Source organism: Lycorma delicatula, chromosome 1, assembly GCF_047948215.1.
Source record: "Lycorma delicatula isolate Av1 chromosome 1, ASM4794821v1, whole genome shotgun sequence".
NCBI classification, from domain to species: Eukaryota; Metazoa; Arthropoda; class Insecta; order Hemiptera; family Fulgoridae; genus Lycorma; species Lycorma delicatula.
In genome coordinates, this window is record NC_134455.1 from 354,407,114 (window position 1) to 354,429,333 (window position 22,220).

At 31.0% G+C, this 22,220-nt stretch overlaps 1 protein-coding gene across 1 annotated transcript in view; it reads left to right on the plus strand.

Annotated features, from left to right (window-relative positions):
- The window catches only part of LOC142334470 (uncharacterized), a 712,180-nt gene that overhangs the window by 367,471 nt on the left and 322,489 nt on the right, over positions 1-22,220 (plus strand). The window contains exons 59-63 of the mRNA XM_075382526.1: positions 1,877-2,047; positions 4,426-4,596; positions 8,160-8,330; positions 17,584-17,754; positions 19,590-19,766. Coding sequence (XP_075238641.1) covers positions 1,877-2,047; positions 4,426-4,596; positions 8,160-8,330; positions 17,584-17,754; positions 19,590-19,766 — 861 coding nt within the window. The remainder of the gene's footprint in view (positions 1-1,876; positions 2,048-4,425; positions 4,597-8,159; positions 8,331-17,583; positions 17,755-19,589; positions 19,767-22,220) is intronic.

The following is a 22,220-nucleotide window of genomic DNA, read 5'->3' on the forward strand; positions in this document are numbered from 1 at the left end:
TAAAAATCAGATGGGTGGATAAAGTGACAAATGAAGAGGTGTTGCGGCAAATCGATGAACAAAGAAGCATTTGGAAAAATGTATTTAAAGAAGAAACAGACTTATAGGCCACATATTAAGGCATCCTGGAATAGTCGCTTTAATATTGGAGGGACAGGTAGAAGGGAAAAATTGTGTAGGCAGGCAACGTTTGAAATATGTAAAACAAATTATTAGGGCTGTAGGATTTAAGGGGTATACTGAAATGAATGACTGGCACTAGATAAGGAATCTTTGAGAGCTGCATCAAACCAGTCAAATGACTAAAGACAACAAGAGTATATAAATAAATGAGTATACATCAATAAAACAATTAAAAATATCAGTAAATAAATGACAACAAATCAAAAATGAAGACAAAGTCAGCGCAATAAAGTCAAACAAAATTATTAACAGCAGCTGCAAAACATCTTTTTAAAGCATGGATTGAGTTAACATTTTTGATATTTATATTATTAATACAAATATCAAAATTATATTAAATGTGGGTAGTGGGTTTGGGTGGGTGTTAATTTTACCATACAAATACATACATGGTTTATGTTATCATCATCATAATTTCTTTTTAGTTTAGATCATAAACCTGTTCTATGCTACCAGAACTTCCTTAAACATTCTCTTTCTCCTCTTCCCATTGGTGAACAATAATAAGTGTTCTTAGCTATCCTCTCATCATACAATCTCTGTAGTATATTCGACCTCTTTTTCTGTATAAGTGGCTTTCATTGTAAATAGAGATTATGTTCAAACTCCAGTGGACTTCATTTCTGACTGTTTTGACCCTTTTGGAAGGGTAAACTGTTTTGACTGTTTTTGTAACACTTTGCATGAAAGATAGCTTATTTCTTTAAATTTCAAGATCCCAGTTCTCGCAGGCATGTGAAAGTACTGGAACAGCTTCTGTTTTATAAAATTTTAAATTGCTGTCAGTTCTGGCTTTGTTCCATAGGTTCCACCTGACAGGTACCACACACTGCTCTGAAGCTGTTTGTTTTTATTTTGATGTTTTTATCTATACTGTAAGAAAGACTGCAACCTAAGCATTTAAAAGAGCTCACTTGTTCAATGACTTTATTATCTGAATCAATTTTTTTCCTTACAGGATCCTTGTTTTTAAATGCCATCACTTTTTATTTATTTACAGATAACTTAAAATTTACAGATAACTTTTCTCTAAATCAAGAAGTGCAGTATATGTTTCAAGTCCATATCTATTCTTTTTTAAATGATCTGTGGCAGAATGAAGACGTTACCTGTTTAAGATATCTTTCCAAAAACTTCACTGTACCTCCATTTCTTTTAGTAAAACTTCAGATATAGCCTGCACCTGAGCCATTAAATTTGTTAATAAATCTTTAACTGGCAACAGAAAAGAAATTACACAGTGATTTTCATTCCTACTTCGGTCGCCTTTTTAGAATATGGATTGAACCATTGAAACTAAGCATTATTAGGTATGCAAGCTTTCTGCCAACATTTATTAAGAAAGTATGTAAATCGAAACTTTAGCAAAAGATCATATTTAAAGTAACCATCAATCTAGCTATCTAAATAAACTACCTATAAATGATCAATTTAAATACTAAGCTTTAATGTTATCCATTCCTCTCTGATAAATATCCATTTAAAAAAAATATTTCATTTACTGCATTTTAACACTACTTATATAGTAAATATCTATGCAGGTCTGTATAATACTTATCCCATTAATTTTTTCTGTTTAAATATAGAGAGGTTGATAATAAAAGGTTCCACTGGCCTCACTTTTCAAGTTTTATCATTTTTATTTAAAATTTCATTAACTTTAAAAGATGACAAAAGATTTGTATTGTTTCAGGTTTTTAAGAAGTCGCCAACTTGGACTGATATTGATAATACTGCTTCTGCATCTAATGATCTAGCTCAGAAATGGTGTAATTCCATTACTACAGATAATAAGAAAGACTGTGTTCTAAAGCTTCAAAAGTTTTCAGTTAGTAATCGTATAGATGAAGATAGTATGAAATATGTAAGTAGATCTGAGTAGTTAGTTTTCAAAATAAATTGTTTCTAACATTTGTTTTTACTTTATTTTCAGGTTAGTTATTTCAATCACTTAGTCTTCATTTTTTTTTTAACAAATGTAATGAAATGGTTATTGAAAGAGTATGAAAACAAATCATTCTCAAAAAACCATTTACATTTTTTACGTAAAAAACTTTTACTTTTTTATTGGTAAAAAACATTCAATGGTAAAAAATGTAACTTTTGTAAATCTAAAATATGTGAACCATTTTTTGAGTGTAATATCTTGTCTTCATATTCACTTTCATAACTGTTTACCGTAACTCTTCATTGGTAAATATAATAAAATTATGCAAATGCACATTTTATAATGGATGAGCTGTGTTAATAAAAAAATATGTATTTTATTTAAATATGTTTGAAGAACTGATAATTTTTGAGAATGTTGGTGCTACTTGACAATAATTTAATTTGAATATTCAAATTGCATATTATCTAGCAGTTGTTAATTCTTTTGGTAAAAATAATGTTATACATTAACGTTATAACATTATTAATAATGTTATAATTAATAATGTTATACTTCTCATCTGACTTTTTCAAAACTATCTTTATTATCTATTAGTATAAAACTGGATACTGTTTTAAAATATAAAATATATGAAAAAAGCAATGTTGTTCTACTTAAGTTAGACAAAGCTTATGGATTAGTTTAGCTTTCAACTGAGTACATAAAACATTGTGCATTTAGGCACAAAGCGGATACATCATGTTCAAATCTTGCTGTCTTGAAAAGTATCAGAGGTCTTATAAAGGCCTACAGCCTACTATAGAATAATTTTAAGAAGCTTAAGAACAGCATCAGTGAAAAAATTGTTTACTCATTACTCGTCTGAAAAAAAAAACTTCATACTGTATGAAAGTAAAATGGCTTGTTTTGTTGTTAATAAAAAATATAAATATATAATTTCATGTTGCATTACAGAGTACATGTATAGATCTTTTATAGCTATCATTTAACCATTTTTCACAAATTATTGTTAATTTAACTAATAGTGCCTGTGTATAAATTTGTTTCTTTTTTCTATATGTTACAAAAGAAAACAATTTAAACTTATACACTGGATATCATAAATTATTCAGCGCATTTTATTTGTTAATAAAAAAAAAGGATGTGGCAACACCTTCCAATCCAACTTCTCAAGTGTTTCTCCCATTCACTGAGCGATGTGGGGGCACAATTTATCATGCAGAGAATCATACCTTTTGAGAGAGCACACTGACATTTTCACCTTATCGCAGGTCTCACTTCCTGCATTGTTCTTATACTCGTAGTAATACGTTGTTCTTTCTGATTTTTCACCAAAAATTGGGCCTTACGAGTCCCAGAAGACTATCAACATCACTTTACCAGTTGACGCTTGAGTTTTGAATTTTTTTGTGGGCGAATCCGGATGTTTCCACTCAAGACTTTGCCATTTGCATTTGCGCCCGAAATGGTGTATCTACATTTCATCACAGGTTGTTACCTTCCTCTTCAAACCGTTCTTTGAGCTAGAATAAATGCGGATCTGGGTATCTTTATGGGCTTGAGTCAATTGTCTTGGAACCCATCTCGAACACATTTTGCAATAATTCAGCACATCATGAATGATTAATTGCATGCTTCCGACACAAAATTACACAAACTAGCAATTTGGGAAATTTTGGTTTGTCTGTCTTCGTGGATATCATTTATGCGATTTTGCAGTGCAGTAGTCAAAACTTCTGGTCTTTCAGAGCAATGGAGATCAGTCATACTTGTTCTGCCTGAATTAAATTGTTCCACCCACTTATACAAGATACTATGGCTTAAATTCTTTTCACCAAACTGTTTTTAACATTCTTGAGTAAATTTCTGTTGGTTTCACACCTTCTGATAGCAAAAATCTTGTCACTGAACATTGCTCTTCCAGCATACACGTTTCAAGTGAGCTGACATTCTGAAATCAACAAAAGAGGTTATGTTTAGATTAATTATGATCAAACAGCTAATTAAATGTGTTCCTAAAGTTGCCAGTGTGACCCTCGAAAAGTTTCATTGTGATTGAATGAATTGTTTTTCTCTACATCAATTTGTCTCGTTAATTATTGAACATTCCATATACATATTACTTAAGTAATGTATAATATATTAAATAAAATATATATGTAGTAATTAAGTAATAATATAAACAAATAAGTAATTTTAAAAAGTTTTGTATTTTTATATTAAATTCCTGGAATTAGGCTAATCGTACATTAATTTATTTAAGTTTAATCGTTGTTTGCTGTATCCTATTATATTAAAATTGTATTTATTTAATTAAATATCTAATTATTTGATTTTTAATTTTTTTTTAGGCAATAGAAAAATTAAAATCTTTAGATAATATTATCACTTCAGTAACCAATGCTCTAATAAAAGCCAATGATTGGTGTTCTAAATTAAGTGCAGCAGACGATTTTAGGTGTGTTTCTGCTCTTAGCAAATTAGTGTTAACAAACCAAATTGATGAAAATATAGTATTGAAGGTAACTACTAAAAAGTAATTTACAAAAATATTTAAGATTATTTGTTATTAAAATTATTGTTTTGTTATTACTTGTAAAGTTTAGGTGACTTTCTAAAAGTTTAATTGTGTGATTCTTAATGTAATTTATCCATTTCCTTCATTTTTAAAGAAATAGTTTTTGTTTATTTTTTAAAAAAAGAACATTGTAGTATCAGTAACAATTTTATAAGATCAGTACAAAAATTATAATATCTCTATACCATTTCAGGAATATATATAAATAAAAAGAAAGCAGGAGCGGATAAATGTGAAGAATACAGAACAATTAGCTTAACTAACCATGCATAAAAAATCATAAATAAAATTCTATACAGAAGAATTAAGAAGAGAGTGGAAGAAATGTTAGAAGACCAATTTGGTTTCAGAAAAAGTATAGGGACAAGAGAAGCAATTTTGTTGCTCAGATTAGTAGTAGAAGGAAGATTAAAGAAAAACAAACCTACATACTTGGCATTTATAGACCTAGAAAAGGCATTCGATAACGTAGACTGGAATAAAATGTTCAGCATTTAAAAAAAATTAGTGTTCAAATACAGAAATAGAAGAACGATTGTTAACATTTACAGGAACCAAATGGAAACAGTAATAATTGAAGAACATAAGAAAGAAGTCATAATAAGAAAGGGAGTCCGACAAGGATGTTCCCTATTGTTTTTAATCTTTCCCATTACTTTTTAATCTGTACATAGAACTAGCAGTTGATGATGTTAAATAGCAATTTAGATCCGGAGTAACAGTATAAGGTGAAAAGATAAAGATGCTATGATTTGCTGATGACATAATAATTCTAGCTGAGTACAAAGGATTTAAAAGGAACAATGAACGGCATGGATGAAGTCCTACGCAAGAACTACTGCATGAAAATAAATAAGAACTAAATGAAAGTAATGAAATTTAGAAGAAATAACGAAGATGTGTCACTGAACCACTGAATGTAAAAATAGGAAGAGAAGACCATAATCTCTTCTCTTCTCCCGAAAAGATTACGGAGGTAGAAGAATTTTGTTATTTGGAAAGTAGAATTACTAAAGATGGACGAAGCAGGAGTGATATAAAATGCTGAATAGGATATGCAAAACGAGCCTTCAGTTAGAAATATAATTTGTTTATATCAAAAATTTAATTTGAACGTCAGGAAAAGATTTTTGAAAGTATATGTTTGAAGCGTAGCTTTATATGGAAGTGAAACTTGGACGATCAGAGTACCTGAGAAGATTAGAAGCTTTTGAAATCCGGTGCTATAAGAGAATGTTAAAAATCAGATGTGTGGATAAAGTGACAAATGAAGAGTTGTTGCGGCAAATAAATGAATAAAGAAGCATTTGGAAAAATACAGTTATAAGAAGAGACAGACTTATAGGCCACATATTAAGTCATCCTGGAATAGTCGCTTTAATATTGAAGGTACAGGTAGAAGGGAAAAATTGTGCAGGCAGGCAATGTTTGGAATATGTAAAACAAATTGTTAGGGATGTTCGATGTAGGGAGTATACTGAAATGAAACGACTAGCCCTAGATAGGGAATCATCTTTTGAGTGCTGCATCAAACCTGTCAAATGACTGAAGACCAAAAAACCTTTTCTTGGTGTATTAAGGATATCTTTTTTTAATGAATTCCGTCCTCAACGATCAACCAAGAGGATATATTCTGTTAAAATTGTCATGGTTTCGTTTGAAATGTCGCTTCAAGTTAAATTTTTTTTGGCACTACAACTCTAGCACCACAAATCAAACAAACTGGTTTTGTTATATTTTGATTAGTAAAAATAATGAATTCCTCCCATGCATTATTGAATTCATGAAGAGTAATATCTTCTTCATTTTTTGTTTTTGAAGTAGATGACTTACTTAAAGACACAGTATGAGAAAGATATAAATGTCACGCACAAAAATTGAAGTAAAATTCATGTAAATCTATCCAAGATCGACTTCAATCAACTACTTTCAAATGACTACTGTGACTACATGTAATTTACCTAAGACAAGACAACAGTGAGCTGTCAAAATTATTGGGCACCTGTATTAGTGGCACCGTCTACCAGACGGTGCCTGGCACCACTGTAAAGCAATGCAAATATAACAGTTCAAAGCAAATAAAAATTACAGATACTGGTGACTCATAAGTGTTAACTTCACAATCATTCACAACTAAAGAATGTTTACATTAAATGTTATCTGAATACTCATGTATTCTATTGAAAATGAAGTAATTATTATAGAGTAGACATTGAGTATTAGTTAATGTTTTGGTTATGTTTTCAAATTAACAGATTTTATTTTTTTGTCCAAATTTGATATTCCAAAAAAAGTTTTTATTACTACATCCTCCTCGTGCCACTCACCTTGACTCTGCATGTCACAAGTGACACACATGCCGCAGGTTGGCCAGATGATTTAGAGGAATAACTTGGAAATATTTTGATTGAGAAAAAGGTAAGTGTAAAAAATGTGGAGTGAATCAAATTAATAAAAGTATAAAAGATATATCAAGAAAACTAAACTTAAATTAAACAGAAGTCTGAGACTTCACATTATGAAACATGAAAAAGGATAAAAGTTAAAAGATAAAGAGCAGAGTACTAGAATCAAATAGAGAAAAGATGAATAATAATATCAAACTACAAAGTGGATACTGATCAGACAGAAAGTTTCACATGCATAAGGAACATCATTACTGAATACATATGATATTCACTGGAAAAATTAGATTAGCAACAACAAAGGAACTCTTTCTAGAGAAATAGAATGTTGTTGTGTGGATTTTTGGACAGTCTTGAAAACTGGTTAAGGTCTATTTGGAATGAAACAATTTATGATATGGAGACAAGGAAAATAAAAATAAAAATGCTACAACTGGGAGAAAAATGGAAGGATGAGTTGGGAGAATTGAGACAGGAATTTGTACTTGAATAATTGGAAAAGAAAAGAAAAAATTTAAAAAAACTGAAGACAAAAAATGTTTACTTAGAAATGTGATGAAGAAGAAGGAGGTACAAACACTAAAATTTATGCTAAGTTGATTGGCCCAAATTGAGAAGCTTAGATAACTCTCATGAGGGTATCTATCCAGAAACAAAACTTGATTTATTTGATATTTTTTAGTTTCTCCAATCAATATCCATTAGAATATAAAATCCATCAGTTTAAAATCCTATCATTAAAATATATCCTGCAGTCTGTACCATTAATAAGAGATGACAGTACTGTTTCAAATGTTCAATTCCTGATATTTTTCCTTAAGAGTCAAAACTAGTACATTATGAGCCCCACAAGATGCAAAAAAATGTTTACTGTGGAAGTCTTGCCCAATACATGGGATATAGACTTAAAAATTTGGGATTGCGAAAGTCATCCAGAGTCAGTTGATTATACTAATGAAGATGCAATTCCTTTAAACTGGTTTATGGTTTATTTACTCATTTTGGATTATTATATTATTTTATCAGGTTTTCAATTGATTAATAATAATAATAATAATAATAATAATAATAATATGGATAATAAATTATGTGTTTAATGTAGTACATGGAAGTTTTGAGAACATGGCAAAACATTGTTGAAAAGGTTACTGGCTTTAATACATCTGCTAAGCAATGGTGTGCTTATTTTGATGCAATGGATGATGTGGATTGCATTTGTAATTTTCAGAGATTAGCTTTGACAGATCAGATTGACACTGAAGTAATGGAATATGTGAGTAATGTTAATAGTATTACTAATAATTTTCCATTTTTTTTTTGTCTATTTTACTGTTATTTGTTACTTTGAGCAAAATTCTAACTATGTTAATAAGAACTTAAGGAGAAACTTATTTACCTTCTATCACACTATCAACACTTCAGTATCAACAATTTTAAAGATATTATTTATTCATGTGAGTAAAAATTATATTTTTTTCATTTACTGGTAGTCTGCTCGTTTTGATTTGTAAGTCAACCCATCATCTGATGTTTATATATAAAAATAGAAAATATACAAAAAATTATTAGATGGACTGAATTGATGGCAAAAAATTGTATCAATCTTTTAGTATCTAAGTAAATGTTTCTATTGTGAGACTTTTTAATTCCTACAAAGTTTCTGGAAAAGAAATTTGTTAGGTGTAGTTGATAACTGGTTAGATATCTAACAGTAAGACACAAAATGTAAAGATAAAACAAGAAACAAAAGAGGTAATTAGGAAATTAGTTGTAATTTGTCAAAGTATAGTTTTGTTACTATTATCAATGTTATTTGAAATAACAAAATTGTAAAATGAATTTTAGAATAAAAGAAAGTGCTTTGAGTTAAATAACTTAGAATATAAATAAGTATAGTTGGTTAAAACTGCCAAAAAAAATAAAACAAATATTAGAATACTAAGAGCTAAAAACTGAAACGGTTGGATTTTGAAAATATTTTGAGATTAAAAGAAGATTAGCACAGAATACAGAGAAATAGAAAGTGCATCAGTTTAAGTGATGAGAGATAATGCAGTACAATATAATAAAAAAGTAACTGTTTGCTGGGTTTTGGAGACTTTTTTTTTATTAATCCTTATCATTAAAAACACTTTGTGCTGGATGAAACATTTGAAATATTGTTATCAATGTTGCATTCAGTTTGCCAGTAGCTAGAACCAATATTATTCTTTACATGGATATGATGATATTTTTTACCTATTCTTCCATCCATTTTATCTTGGTTAGAATAAGAATATGTTTGTAGAACACTTACTATACTTATAAAACTTAATATAGGTATAAGACATCCTGTTACTGATGTATGATAAAAATAGTATATACCATTAAAAATATTTTAAAACAGATCAGTACATTTCCCCGTATCTATTTTTTCCATTATTCTACTTAAAGTCACTTTATTTATGCAATTAATGATCTTACTGTGATCTGAAAGATCCCAGTAACTATTTTTTTTTTTTTAATCTAGATTATCAGTAATATATTTAATAAATTTTTCATTGCACAAATTGTATAGAATCTTTTCCTCTTTTTATTGCTGCCCTTGATTTGGAATTTTACTCTGGTAATTTATATATAATTTATTAATAGTTTATTATCTGCTTTATCTTTTTCAAATTCTCAGAGAAAATAGTTAATGTTACTGACTGGTCATTTTCAGTGGGTTTACTATCATCTTTTTTAAAAGTAGATGGGATTTTTAGTTTTAAACTTATAAGAAAGAGACTGGTTTGTAACTATTGACTGATTAAATAAGTAATAAAAAAAAACTCAACATATTTTCAATATATGCACATTATATTTTTCTTTATTATTTACTGAAAGTCAAAACCAGATGATTCACCATGATTTAGTTCATTAATTACTTTTTCCATTTTATGTTGCTGAACATAAACCGAAAGCTATTGAATTTGCACTTTATTTTTTTTTCTTTGAATATTAACTTACTACCTTTATCAGAAATGATTTTCAGATTATTTTTGTATTAATAAATACATTGTCACTAGTTATCAATTAGACAAGATTATTGAGAGATAACCCATGTTAAAATTTTTTTAAATACAATTTATTTACTCTAGAATAACGTACTGTGTAGATATATAAAAATAAGCTTTGTCCCAAAACAGTATATTCTCATAACACACAGTTCACTTGTACACTCAATTGTTACTGCATGCTCACTTTAAATATTATCACACAATGTTCCAATGTTTGCTGGCCCTCAGCAGTATGATTTGTCAACAGCAGCCAATCCATCATTTTGTTTATTCAAGAGTAATGGTTTCTATTTTCCAAACCTTCTACTCTATTTAAAAGATTCTTTTCTCCTTTTTAGAAATTTTTCTTCTTTGTTGTTAATTCTAGATTTTTATTTTTAATTTGTCGAATTACATTCTTTATTTTCTCTCTCTTATTCTCTCGTTTATTCTGGCATTCCATTACTAAAAATTCTCTTACTGTAAAGGATATATTATTACTATTTTCTCTGTTTCTGTAACAATTTGCTCTCATTTTTAATGTTAATTTTTTTTAAATTGATGATGTTTTTTACTGAATATATCCCTCTTTTACCATTTATTATTTTCCTGAGTGTTTTAGAGATAATTTTTTCTCCCTATATTTTCTCTTAACTTTACTTGACTTAAGTAACCTTATTTATTTTTTCTAAGACCTATATTTTCTCTAAAAATTCACTAAATTTTCTTCATTTGTTGTTAAAAATGGTGTAATACGTTAAAAATGGAGTTATAGGTTTTCTTTTGAATTTCTTTTTTTAATCCATTTATTGTAAGTAGACCTTGTTTATCATTAACTGTGTACTTTATACTTTTCTGATCTGGACAGGCTACATCATAATAAGATTTAATTTAAAAACTTATCAGACACATCAATTTTTTTCCTGGATGCACAATGAAGTGTCATTATTAGTGTATAGACACAATACTCCCTCTATGAATCATGAGACCTTGCCGTTGATGAGGGGGGCTTGAGTGCTCAGTGATACAGAATAGCTGGACTGAAGGTTTAACCATATCGGAGAGGTATCTGTTCAGAGCCAGACTAAGGAACGATTCCTGAAAGAGGGCAGCAGCTCTTTCAGTAGTTATTAAGGACGTAGGTCAGGATGACTTAAACGGCCATATCAACATCATGCAATCCTCTGAGTACTGAAAGAAATAAAAGACGACAGCTGCTTTTTTTCCAAGAAAATGTAGCTCTCTGCATTTTCATATAACAATGATGGAGAAGGCGCCTTCCTTGGTAAAATATTCCGGAGGTAAACTAGTTTCTCATTCAGATCTCCGGGTGGGGTAACTACTAATAACTACTAAGGAAGGGGTCACCAGAAAATTAAAAAATAACATTGTACAAGTCGGAGTGTAGAATGTTAGAAGTCTAAAAAAGGTTTATAGGTTAGAAAATTTAAAGAGGGAATGGATAGCATAAATGTAGATGTAGTTGGAATTAGCGAGGTTTGGTGGGGAGAAAAAACGACTTTTCGTCAGCTGATTATAGAATAATTAATTCAGCTTCAAATAGGGGGCAGGCAGGAGTAGGTTTCATAATGAACAAGTAGATACGGAAGATAGTAGAGTATTTCAAAATGCATAGCGATAGAATCATTGTAATAAGAATAAAATCGAAACCTAAACTGACAATGATTGTTAATGTCTATATGCCTGCAAGTGCCCATGATGATGATGGGAGAGTGTGTATATGAAGAAATTGACAAAGTAGTTAAACTCATAAAAGGGGATGAAAATTTAATAATAGTTGGAGATTGGAATGCAAGCATTGGGAAAGGCAAGAATGGAAATGTAGTGGGTGAATAGAGGCTGGGCAAAAGGAATGAAAGAGGGGATCGACTTACAGAGTTTTGCACAAAGTATAATTTAGTAATTGCCAATACCCAGTTTAAAAATCATAATAGAAGAATATACACATGGGAAAAGCCAGGTGATACTGCAGGTATCAGGTAGATTATATCATAGTTAATCAAAGATTTAGAAATTAACTTGTCGACTGCAAAATTTACCCTGGAGAAGACATTGATAGAGACCATAAATTAGTGTTAATGAAACGTAGATAAGGGTTTAAAAGCCTGAAGAAAAGGTGTCAGATGAATCTGTGAAATTTAGAGAAGCTTGAGGAAGAGGAGGTAAATAAGATTTTTGAGGAGGACATTGCAGGAGGTCTGAGTAAAAGATAGGTAGAAAATGTAGAAGATGTAAAAAAGTAGAAAAGTGCAACATCTTTGCTATCTATATATTTCCTGGGATCATTATTAGCAAATTTATACTTTATTGACTCTCCCAGATGATCACTTATATACTGTGTGTTTCAAAATGAATATTGGGGTTTTAAATTTATTTCTCAAGTTTCATGTACACTGATTAATTATACGTGAAATGAACAAGCAACTCAAACAGTTTTTGCTGTGTGCAATAAATGTTAAAAAGGAAATTCTGAAATAAGCAGAAGCGAACTTAGGCAGAATAAGAACTGGTAGAAAACCTTGAATTTCAGACGATATATTGCAGCTGATGGATGAATGTAGAAAATATGAGAATTCTAGTGATGAAAAAAGTAAAAGGAACTATCCACAATTAAGAAATACTATAAACAGGAAGTGCAAATTAGCAAAAGAAGAGTGGATTAAAGAAAAGTGTTCAGAAGTGGAAAGAGAAATTAACATTGGTAAAATAGATGGAGCATACAGAAAAGTTAAGGAAAATTTTGGGGTACATAAATTAAAATCTAATAATGTGTAAAACAAAGATGGTACACTGATATATAATACAAAAGGCAAAGTCGATAGGTGGGTGGAATATATTGAAGTGTTATACAGAGGAAATGAAATAGAAAATGGTGTTATAGAGGAAGAAGAGGATGAAAGGGCAGAAACAATACTGAGATCTGAATCTAAGAGAGCATTAAAAGATTTGAATGGCAGAAAGGCTCCTGGAATAGACGGAATACCTGTAGATTTACTGCGCAGTGCAGGTGAGGAAGCGATTGATAGATTATACAAACTGGTGTGTAATATTTATGAAAAAGGGGAAGTTCCGTCAGACTTCAAAAAAAATGTTATAGTCATGATACCAAAGAAACCAGGGGCAGATATATGTGAAGAATACAGAACAATTAGTTTAACTAGTCATGCATCAAAAATCTTAACTAGAATTCTTTACAGAAGAATTGAGAGGAGAGTGGAAGAAGTGTTAGGAGAAGACCAATTTGGTTTCAGGAAAAGTATAGGGACAAGGAAAGCAATTTTAGGCCTCAGATTAATAGTAGAAGGAAGATTAAAGAAAAACAAACCAACATACTTGGCGTTTATAGACCTAGAAAAGGCATTCGATAATGTAGACTGGAATAAAATGTTCAGCATTTTAAAAAAATTAGGGTTCAAATACAGAGATAGAAGAACAATTGCTAACATGTACAGGAACCAAACAGCAACAGTAATAATTGAAGAACATAAGAAAGAAGCCATATTAAGAAAGGGAGTCCGACAAGAATGTTCCCTATCTCTGTTACTTTTTAATCTTTACATGGAACTAGCAGTTAATGATGTTACAGAACAATTTAGATTCGGAGTAACAGTACAAGGTGAAAAGATAAAGATGCTATGATTTGCTGATGATATAGTAATTCTAGCCGAGAGTAAAAAGGATTTAGAAGAAACAATGAATGTCATGGATGAAGTCCTACGCAAGAACTACCGCATGAAAGTAAACAAGAACAAAATGAAAGTAATGAAATGTAGTAGAAATAATGTAGATGGACGACTGAATATAGAAATAGGAAGAGAAAAGATTACGGAGGTAGAAGAATTTTGTTATTATGAAGTAGAATTACTAAAGATGGATGAAGCAAGAGCAATATAAAATGCCAAGTAGCACATGCAAAACAAGCCTTCAGTTAGAAATATATAATTTGTTTACATCAAAAATTAATTTAAACATCAGGAAAAGATTTTTTTAAATATGTTTGGAGCATAGCTTTATATTGAAGTGAAACTTGGACGATCAGAGTACCTGAGAAGAACAAGATTCCCCAAAACTGAATGATTTTTTGCCATATCCCAAAGGCAAGTTTATGGGCTGTTTTTATTCGTGGAAGCTGGTGTGTGGAATGAACAATCTTTATATGCTATAGCTATGGTTATTTCCTCAACTGCAATACAAACTACAGAACTTTATTTGGCAACAAGGCAGTGCGCCTCCTCACTGGTATAATTCTGTATGTGATTGGTTGAATGAAATCTTCCCTGATCACTGGGCCGGTCTCCAGAGACCAGATGATAGGGCTTATTTGCTGTAGCCTCCACTTTCATCCGATCTGAGCCATGTGGAATTTTTTTTTTTGGAGGTTTATACAGGACCAAGTGTAGTGTTACTGTTACCAGCAGACCTACCCGACTTGAGACACAGGATTGAAGCAGCTGTTGCATCAATTACCCCAGACTTACTGATTAAAGTATTGGATGAAATCTCCTATCACCTCTGGATGTGTGCCGTTTGACAAATGGTACTCACATTAAACACTTATGAAAAAAGTGTTGCTCTTTCATGAAAAACTTATCAATGTAAGTAAAAATGAATAAATATTACATAACTTCAAAACCCCAATTTTCATTTTGAAACACATGGTACCAAAGTTGTAAATTTTTATTTTTAATATATTATCCCCAAATGGTCATATGTTTTCTCTATACATTTAGGATGTTTATTTTCAATAAGCAACTCTAGATCACATTCACTTGTAATGTCTGTTAATAATTGAAATTTCCCCATTTAATTGTATTAATATACTTCTGCAAAATTAAACAGGAAAGGAGTCTAGTAGCAGTATTAATTTATCAAATAATTCAGAGATGTTCCTGGAAGATGGTCAAAATCTGGAGAAAATTATGAAACCAAGAATTCAAAATCTTTCAATGTGTAGCATTCGTAAAAGTCTTTAGTTTGAGGTATTTTTTTAATAAGTGGCAAATAACTCCACCTGCTTGTAAACGTTTTTTGATTGAAGACATCTTTTTGTACAATAATTTGGTAATGAAAATTTCTCAAGTTAAAAATTTGGGTAAATACTAAACTTTTATTAATATTCCTAGCTGTTCATATTTACTGTGAGTGACAGATTATATGTTTTGATGAATTATTTTAACTGTTACTTGGAGCCTGAAAATTATTTCTATTCTGATAACAATTTAATTTAATTTTGTCACAATTTTCACAGATACTTTATTGTTAAAGTTTTTTTTTCACATCTTCTATGACCACATAGGATCATTTTAGTCAGTCCATTAACCAAGTCTCTTCAAAGGGACTGTTCGGGCTTTGCAGTCCTCCCAGTACTTTTTCATATGTTTCAATCTCCGTGCCCTTTCTGGTGTTGAAAATGTTCATGTTGTGATTTCTTTCTTGTGACTGAAGTGAGTGTTTTTGTCTTTGATTTTTTCGTTTAATTTTATCTTGTCTAAGTAAGGCCATATCTTGTGGTGTAAAGCCATTTCCTTCAGATTCTCTCTTACTAGTCTTATCCACCTGCATTGTGTCTAGGTGTTTTTCGAGTCAAGATTGTACTGTATCAAATGTTTCAGAAGTCTCGAATCTTGCATCCTCATGATGTGTACAAAGAAGTTTTGTCTCAAAGAGAAGTCTCATCTTACGCATGGTATAGGAAGATTCCATTCCATTGTTGAAGATCTACTGGTAAATAATCTATCTGGTACTTTTTGTTAAAGTACGTTCTTCCAGTTCTTCTTTCAATTTTCTGAAGTCTGTCAATCTTAGATTGTTTGTTAAGATAGAAGAGTATTTCTGCTGCATATGTGACTTCTGATTTTATAACTACGTTTTAGTGTTTTACTTTTCCATTTATGGATAGAAATTTTTGGCCTTTTTTTTATTTTTGGGGCATTTTTTGAGCCATTCCCTCATTACCATTTCCAGAGCACAGTTGAACAGTACCAGTGAGAGTCCTTGTTTCAACCTTGGCACAGTCCTGTTTCAATGTCAAATGGTTCCAAGAGTTCACCTCTGAATTTCACTATTGACTTAGTGTTTGTAAGGGTCAGTTTTATCATTTTTATTAATTTGAGATATAATCTGAGGTGTCATAGAATTTTTAGTAGAGATTCTCTGTAGATGCAATCTTATGCTTTCTTGAAGTCACATTATCACCAAGTCTCTACTTCTTTTTCTGTTGTAATCCATTATCAGCTTGAGATTCATGATCTGGTCTTGACAGCTCCTTCAGGATCTGAAACCTCCTTGGTATTCTTCTAGTTCTTTCTTGTATTGTAAACCAATCCTGTTGAGGGTGATTCTTAGAAAAATTTTGTATGTTGCATCTAGGCGTAAGCTTTTTATAAATTTTATAAAGTAAGTCAATTAAAAATTCTTGTTTACTTTGTCTTTATTGTAAAAAAAAGTAAGTTTGGTATTAAATGCCATAGTTATGTGCCAATGTCAGTGTATTTGTGATAGTCATATTTTCCTATTGATTGCCATTTTGCTGTTTTCCGTGACGTGAGTAGGTAATGTTTCTGCATTTTGTGTGGAGTCCCAGGTTCGAAAGTAATTCTGAAAAATTGCACTTTTCATATGCTACCAATTTGCACTGAAGTAATTACCATAACTGTTGATGCTTGCTCTTTCTAAACAAAAGAAAAAAATTTGCCATTTTGAAGTTTAGTAGAGTGATCCCAACTGATCAGAATATGATGGTGAATCTGAAGGAGAGAGCACTTCTAAGGAGATGAGACCAAATTTAATGTTTTTCTTACCAATCATTGATGTCTTAGTGTTAAAAATCACTTTTCCTTTATTCTTGATAATCATACTTTGAATTTTACTTTTCCCTTTTGTTCAATGAAATCCAGTTTAAAAAAAAAGAGTACTTTGGAAGCTTATAAACAGTAATTATTTTAACATGTTTCATTATATGTAATAATTCTTTATTGGAGTTATTTGTAGAGTAGAATATATTTTTATCCTCTTGCTATGAAGATTAAATCTATTTAGTAAAGTACAAATCCACCATTGGTTTGATGTAAGGTATTAAAAAATTATGCCCTGGCATTTGAATATTTATTTTCTATTTGTATTAATAATTTTTGAATAAAATATCAGAACTGCATTATCAGATTTGTTGTAATTTTTGCTGTGTTTTGTAAAAAGTTATAATTTTATAAAATGTTAGAATAAACATCATTGTGAAGCACTAATTATCATTATAATGATGATATATACTATAAATAGAATGGTTAAAATTTGAAACTAATTTGTTGTTTTAATAGCATTTTTAGAATATTATGCATGGATGAATTAACAGTTGTAAAAATCATCGTGGAAAATAAATAACCAAACAAAGTTGATCAAATTAATTACAAAATTTATTATGATATTGTTGATTTCTTTTATTTCTTTTGTTTTTATCAAGCATAATAATTTTCTGTAAACCTTTTATTTTAGTTAAGATTCAAATATTTAAAATGGAATACTGTTAATGACAGAGCAAGTGAAACATTAACCGTAGCAACTGAATGGTGTAAAAATTTGAATAAAACCAAACCAAAGAACTGCATACCAAAATTTCAGAAAATACTGTTGACTGACCAGAGTGAGGAAGGAACAATAAGAGAGGTATCAACCAACTGACTTGGTTTCTGTGCATTTTTTATTTCATAAATTGCTTTTTATAACTATTTAATGTATGTTTTTACACTTTTATAATCTCATCTCTCATTTATTGCAATGTAAAAAAATTTCTATAGTTGTTTCTTGTGATATTAGTGAAGGGTGATATTATATATTTGATTTGATAGTACTATATTACAGTACTTTATCAATAGTATTATATCAATTAATTTGTTATGAAAAACGTTAAAATGTTATCTCAGTATGTTAACTGTGAAAATGAAACCAATAATAAGAAAATCTGATGTTCCATCAGAGGTTTGCAAACTTCTTTTTCAGCTTTGCAAGTATGGTTCAGATATATTTACAATGATAATTTAAGCTTGTCAGTGGACCATTAAGAAGAGAGAATAATTTAGTCATAGACTGCTAGATATTTGATAGCTTGCAATTATTTTTTTTTATAGTATGGCTCATTAGTTTCACCTTGTGCTGCAGAAATTATAATTTATTAGTATTTTCCGTTTTTCAGTCTTGTAAATAGTGGCTTAAAGTAAAAAGATTAATTAATACCACTTTATGAAAGTTATTAAAAAAACAACTTTTTATAATTTTTTTACAATTATTTTGTAGTATTTTAAAATAATATAAGACCCATTTAATGTAGTCCTCTCTCAAAGAATGCTGGATTGTTGAGGGAGTTAAGGATCCTGTAAATAGTATAACAATGAAGAGTCTGATTTTAGAAAAAAATTGGGCTTAAAATAGATAAATAATTCAAGAATTAATGTAGAAGTTAGTGTTAAAATCTAATCTTCTTTATGCATATTTGATCTTATTAAGTTATAATTCTCACTGTCTTTTTGTGAATCTTTAATTCACCAACAGAATTAACTGAATTACCAAATTGTATTACTTTGTGCATTGAAAAAGGGTTATATATTTATATATAAGCAGGATACTACTTTTTAGTAAATCAGGCTTAGCGCATCTCCAGGGTAAATGTCATTGGAAAGATGTGAAATTTGATGGTGTTACAGTATCTGTTGGCACTGTTATGGCCTAACTGGCATCATAATCCCTATTTGTTAAGCAATATTACCGTTAAATAGACTCTGTGTCAGGATAGTTTTTGTTATATTTTGAATAAATTTTTTATATTGGAAGAACCAGGGTTTTTGTTGTATGATTTTATAAACAAAACACAACTTGACACCTGTCATTTTTATTACTAGTCATCTATTAAATTTTAAAAAATGTAGTTGACCTCATTTCTTGGGAGTCAATGTATGTCAGTTTCTGCTGGGTTTCTAAGTATTTAGAAAACCCAATCAGTATAAGCTTATATTAAAGCAAAGAATCCATGCATGCAACCAAACTTTGGAGGACATGAGATTAATTCTGATTATACTTGTGAAGTAAAATGTAATTTGAAAGCAGTCTGAAAAATTGAATGGTTGGCCATTTTTTTTAATAATCTCTTGATGCATTAATGAAGCAGACTTTCCATGGGAATTCTTATCAGTACCAGGTAGTTAATAAGTGGAATTGTTGTTTACTCTTTCTGCTTGACTAGACCATACTAAATCACAGATTACTCAAACGACTGGTGATGATCCAATATGGCCTCTATTACTACTATGTAATTGCCTGTCGTATTGACTTATACGATTGACTAAGTTTATGTTTCACCAGGCTAATACTAAGAATTAGAATTGGTCTCAAGCTTTTTATTTTCTGACTAGCTTAAAAGATCTCTTCATTTAGAACACTATCAATTTTTATGAACATAATTTACAAATTTTTATTGTTTCATAAATTCAGTTTTGTTACTTTTACAGTTAATAGAACAGTCTTCCAGCTTTGAAGATATTCTACGCAAAGTAACGGCATCTCTAGATTCTGCCAAAGAATGGTGCGGCTCAGAAGCTCTTAAATTAACAAATGACCCAGTTTGTTTATCAAATCTCCAAAAATTGGCAATGGCTAGGCAAATTGATGATAAAATAGCTAATCATGTATGTAAATATATTTAAAATATTAATAAGTATCTTGTATGCACATTTAATTGTCATTTCAGAGTTTTATGTTATGTGTTTAATGGAGGTATAATTTTTTTTTGTCTTCAGTCATTTGACTGGGATTGATGCAGCTCTCCAAAATTCCCTATCTAGTGCTAGTCGTTTCATTTCGGTATACTCCCTACATCCTACATCCATAACAATTTGTTCTACATATTCCAAACGTTGCCTGCCTACACAATTTTTTCCTTCTACCTGTCCCTCTAATATTAAAGCGACTATTCCAGGATGCCTTAATATGTAGCCTATAAGTCAGTCTCTTTTTTTAGCTACATTTTTCCAAATGCTTCTTTCTTCATCTATTTGCTGCAACACCTCTTCATTTGTCACTTTATCCACCCATTTGAGTTATAATTATTTTGTGTTAAATAATAAATAAGTACTGTTAGTGAACTAATTTATTTAATATAATTCATTTTTTATCAAAGAATTGTTTAAATTGAATAAAAATATTATGTAATTTCTATTTCTTGTACTTTCATTATATTAAATTATATAAGTTAGAGCTGCACTTTTTACTGAAAACAAGAAGGTATAAGAGGAAACTATAGTATACAAAGGGTTTTGATTATACAAGACTAAAATCATTCCCAAAGTAGTCATAAAAATATATTTGAAGTCAGACAGTTTAACTGTCTGACAGTTGAGACTTTTGATATAAAAAAAAAAAATGTTGAGTTTTAATCCAGAATGTAGAATTTTCTAAGCTCTCAGGTAGTATAATAAAGATCTTTTTAATATGAAGTGTTAAAAAAATAATCTTATCCTCTTCATACATATTTCTCAAGACTACTTGTTTATAAATACTGCTTGTGTATAATACACATCTGTGAGCATGTGCGCCACATTCTCTCATTTGTTGGCTTTTGACAGTTACAAATACAACAACATTTGTTTAAAATTGATTAAATATCGTGTAAAATGTTCAAGTCAATCGAGAATTGTTGGTTGTGAAATTAAGGCAGTCGTTTGATTTTTAGATGAAAGAATTTATTATTGGGCAGGTTTCATGGGTTATTTAGTGGCGGTTATAAATTTTAAGTTTTATTTATGGACGGATTTGGTAATTTGCATTCCTATCCTTATGGACCAGCATGAAATTTATTTACTGGGTCTGACTGTGGGAGACTAAGCTTTTGAGCCTCGTACTCCCGGTGTGATTTACCCTTCATTCCATCCGCATGAAGTCCTTTCAGTACTAGCACCTTATGGGCTAGTAGGAATACGCCTACCAAGGCCCTAGTTATTTGGAGGGAGTCACATGTGCTGACTGAATTAAATTGTGGTCTCTTCGTGGGACAGTGTGGGGTATTGCATTAGTTTTTATAATTTTGACAAAATTTAATTGTGAAAACGGTCAATTTCGCGGCCAGAATTTTCGCGCTGTTTCCATTCATAGGTTACGCGTTATATAGGCTTCTAAGCCTGGTTTGTCATTTTTTCGAACCCCGTACTCCCTCTTCATGGTGGTTCGTCAAATACGGCATGAGGCCGTTTTCTTACACGCTATGAAGTAGGGTCCTTACACGGCCGCTATCCTGAACAGCCTGCGCCTCCCCCACCACAGATACGGTTTGCAGTCTCTCATCATGGCGAAGAGAGTGGCGTTTCTGACTAACCACGGTGCTCCAAACATCGTCCGCAACGCTATGTTTTGGACGGCTTCTAATTTCTTTTGAAGCGTGGAGTTCAACAAAGCATCCCATACCGGGTAAGTATATCTTAGAATCGGCAGAACGAATAGCGGGAAAAATGAGCAGTTTGGTTGGCAGTGGATATGAGCTGGCACTGTTCAGTACTGGGTATAATGAGGCCCTGACGGCTTTTGCTCTTTGGGTCACATATTTAACATGTTCTCCTAAGATAAGCCGTTTATCCAGGACTACTCCCAGGTACTTGACTGTTTTCCCAAAGAAGATTTTTTCTCCTGAGATTTCCAGCTGCTTGGCTGGAGCACGTGTCTTTTACGTGAACATCACGGCTACCGATTTTTCTCCGTTGACCTTGATTCTCCACATATCGAGCCACGGCTGTACTAGATCCAATTGCCGTTGGAGTCTCTCGATCGCATAATCTACACTTCCGGATACATAATAATATGCCGTGTCGTCTGCGTATAGAGCTGTTTTGGCTCTTTCCGACAGCGGCATATCGTTGACGTAGACCGTGTACAAGAACGGCGAAAGCACTGCTCCTTGGGGGACTCCAGCGGTTACGTCTCTGGTGGAGGAGATTGTTCCCCCTATGCGTACAACAAATTGTCGGTCTAGTAAATAAGACCGTATCAATCTGACATAGCGACAAGGAATCGTCGTATGTGCGAGTTTACACAGCAAGCCGCTATGCCAAACTTTGTCAAAGGCTTTAGCCACATCTAGAAAAACGGGCGTC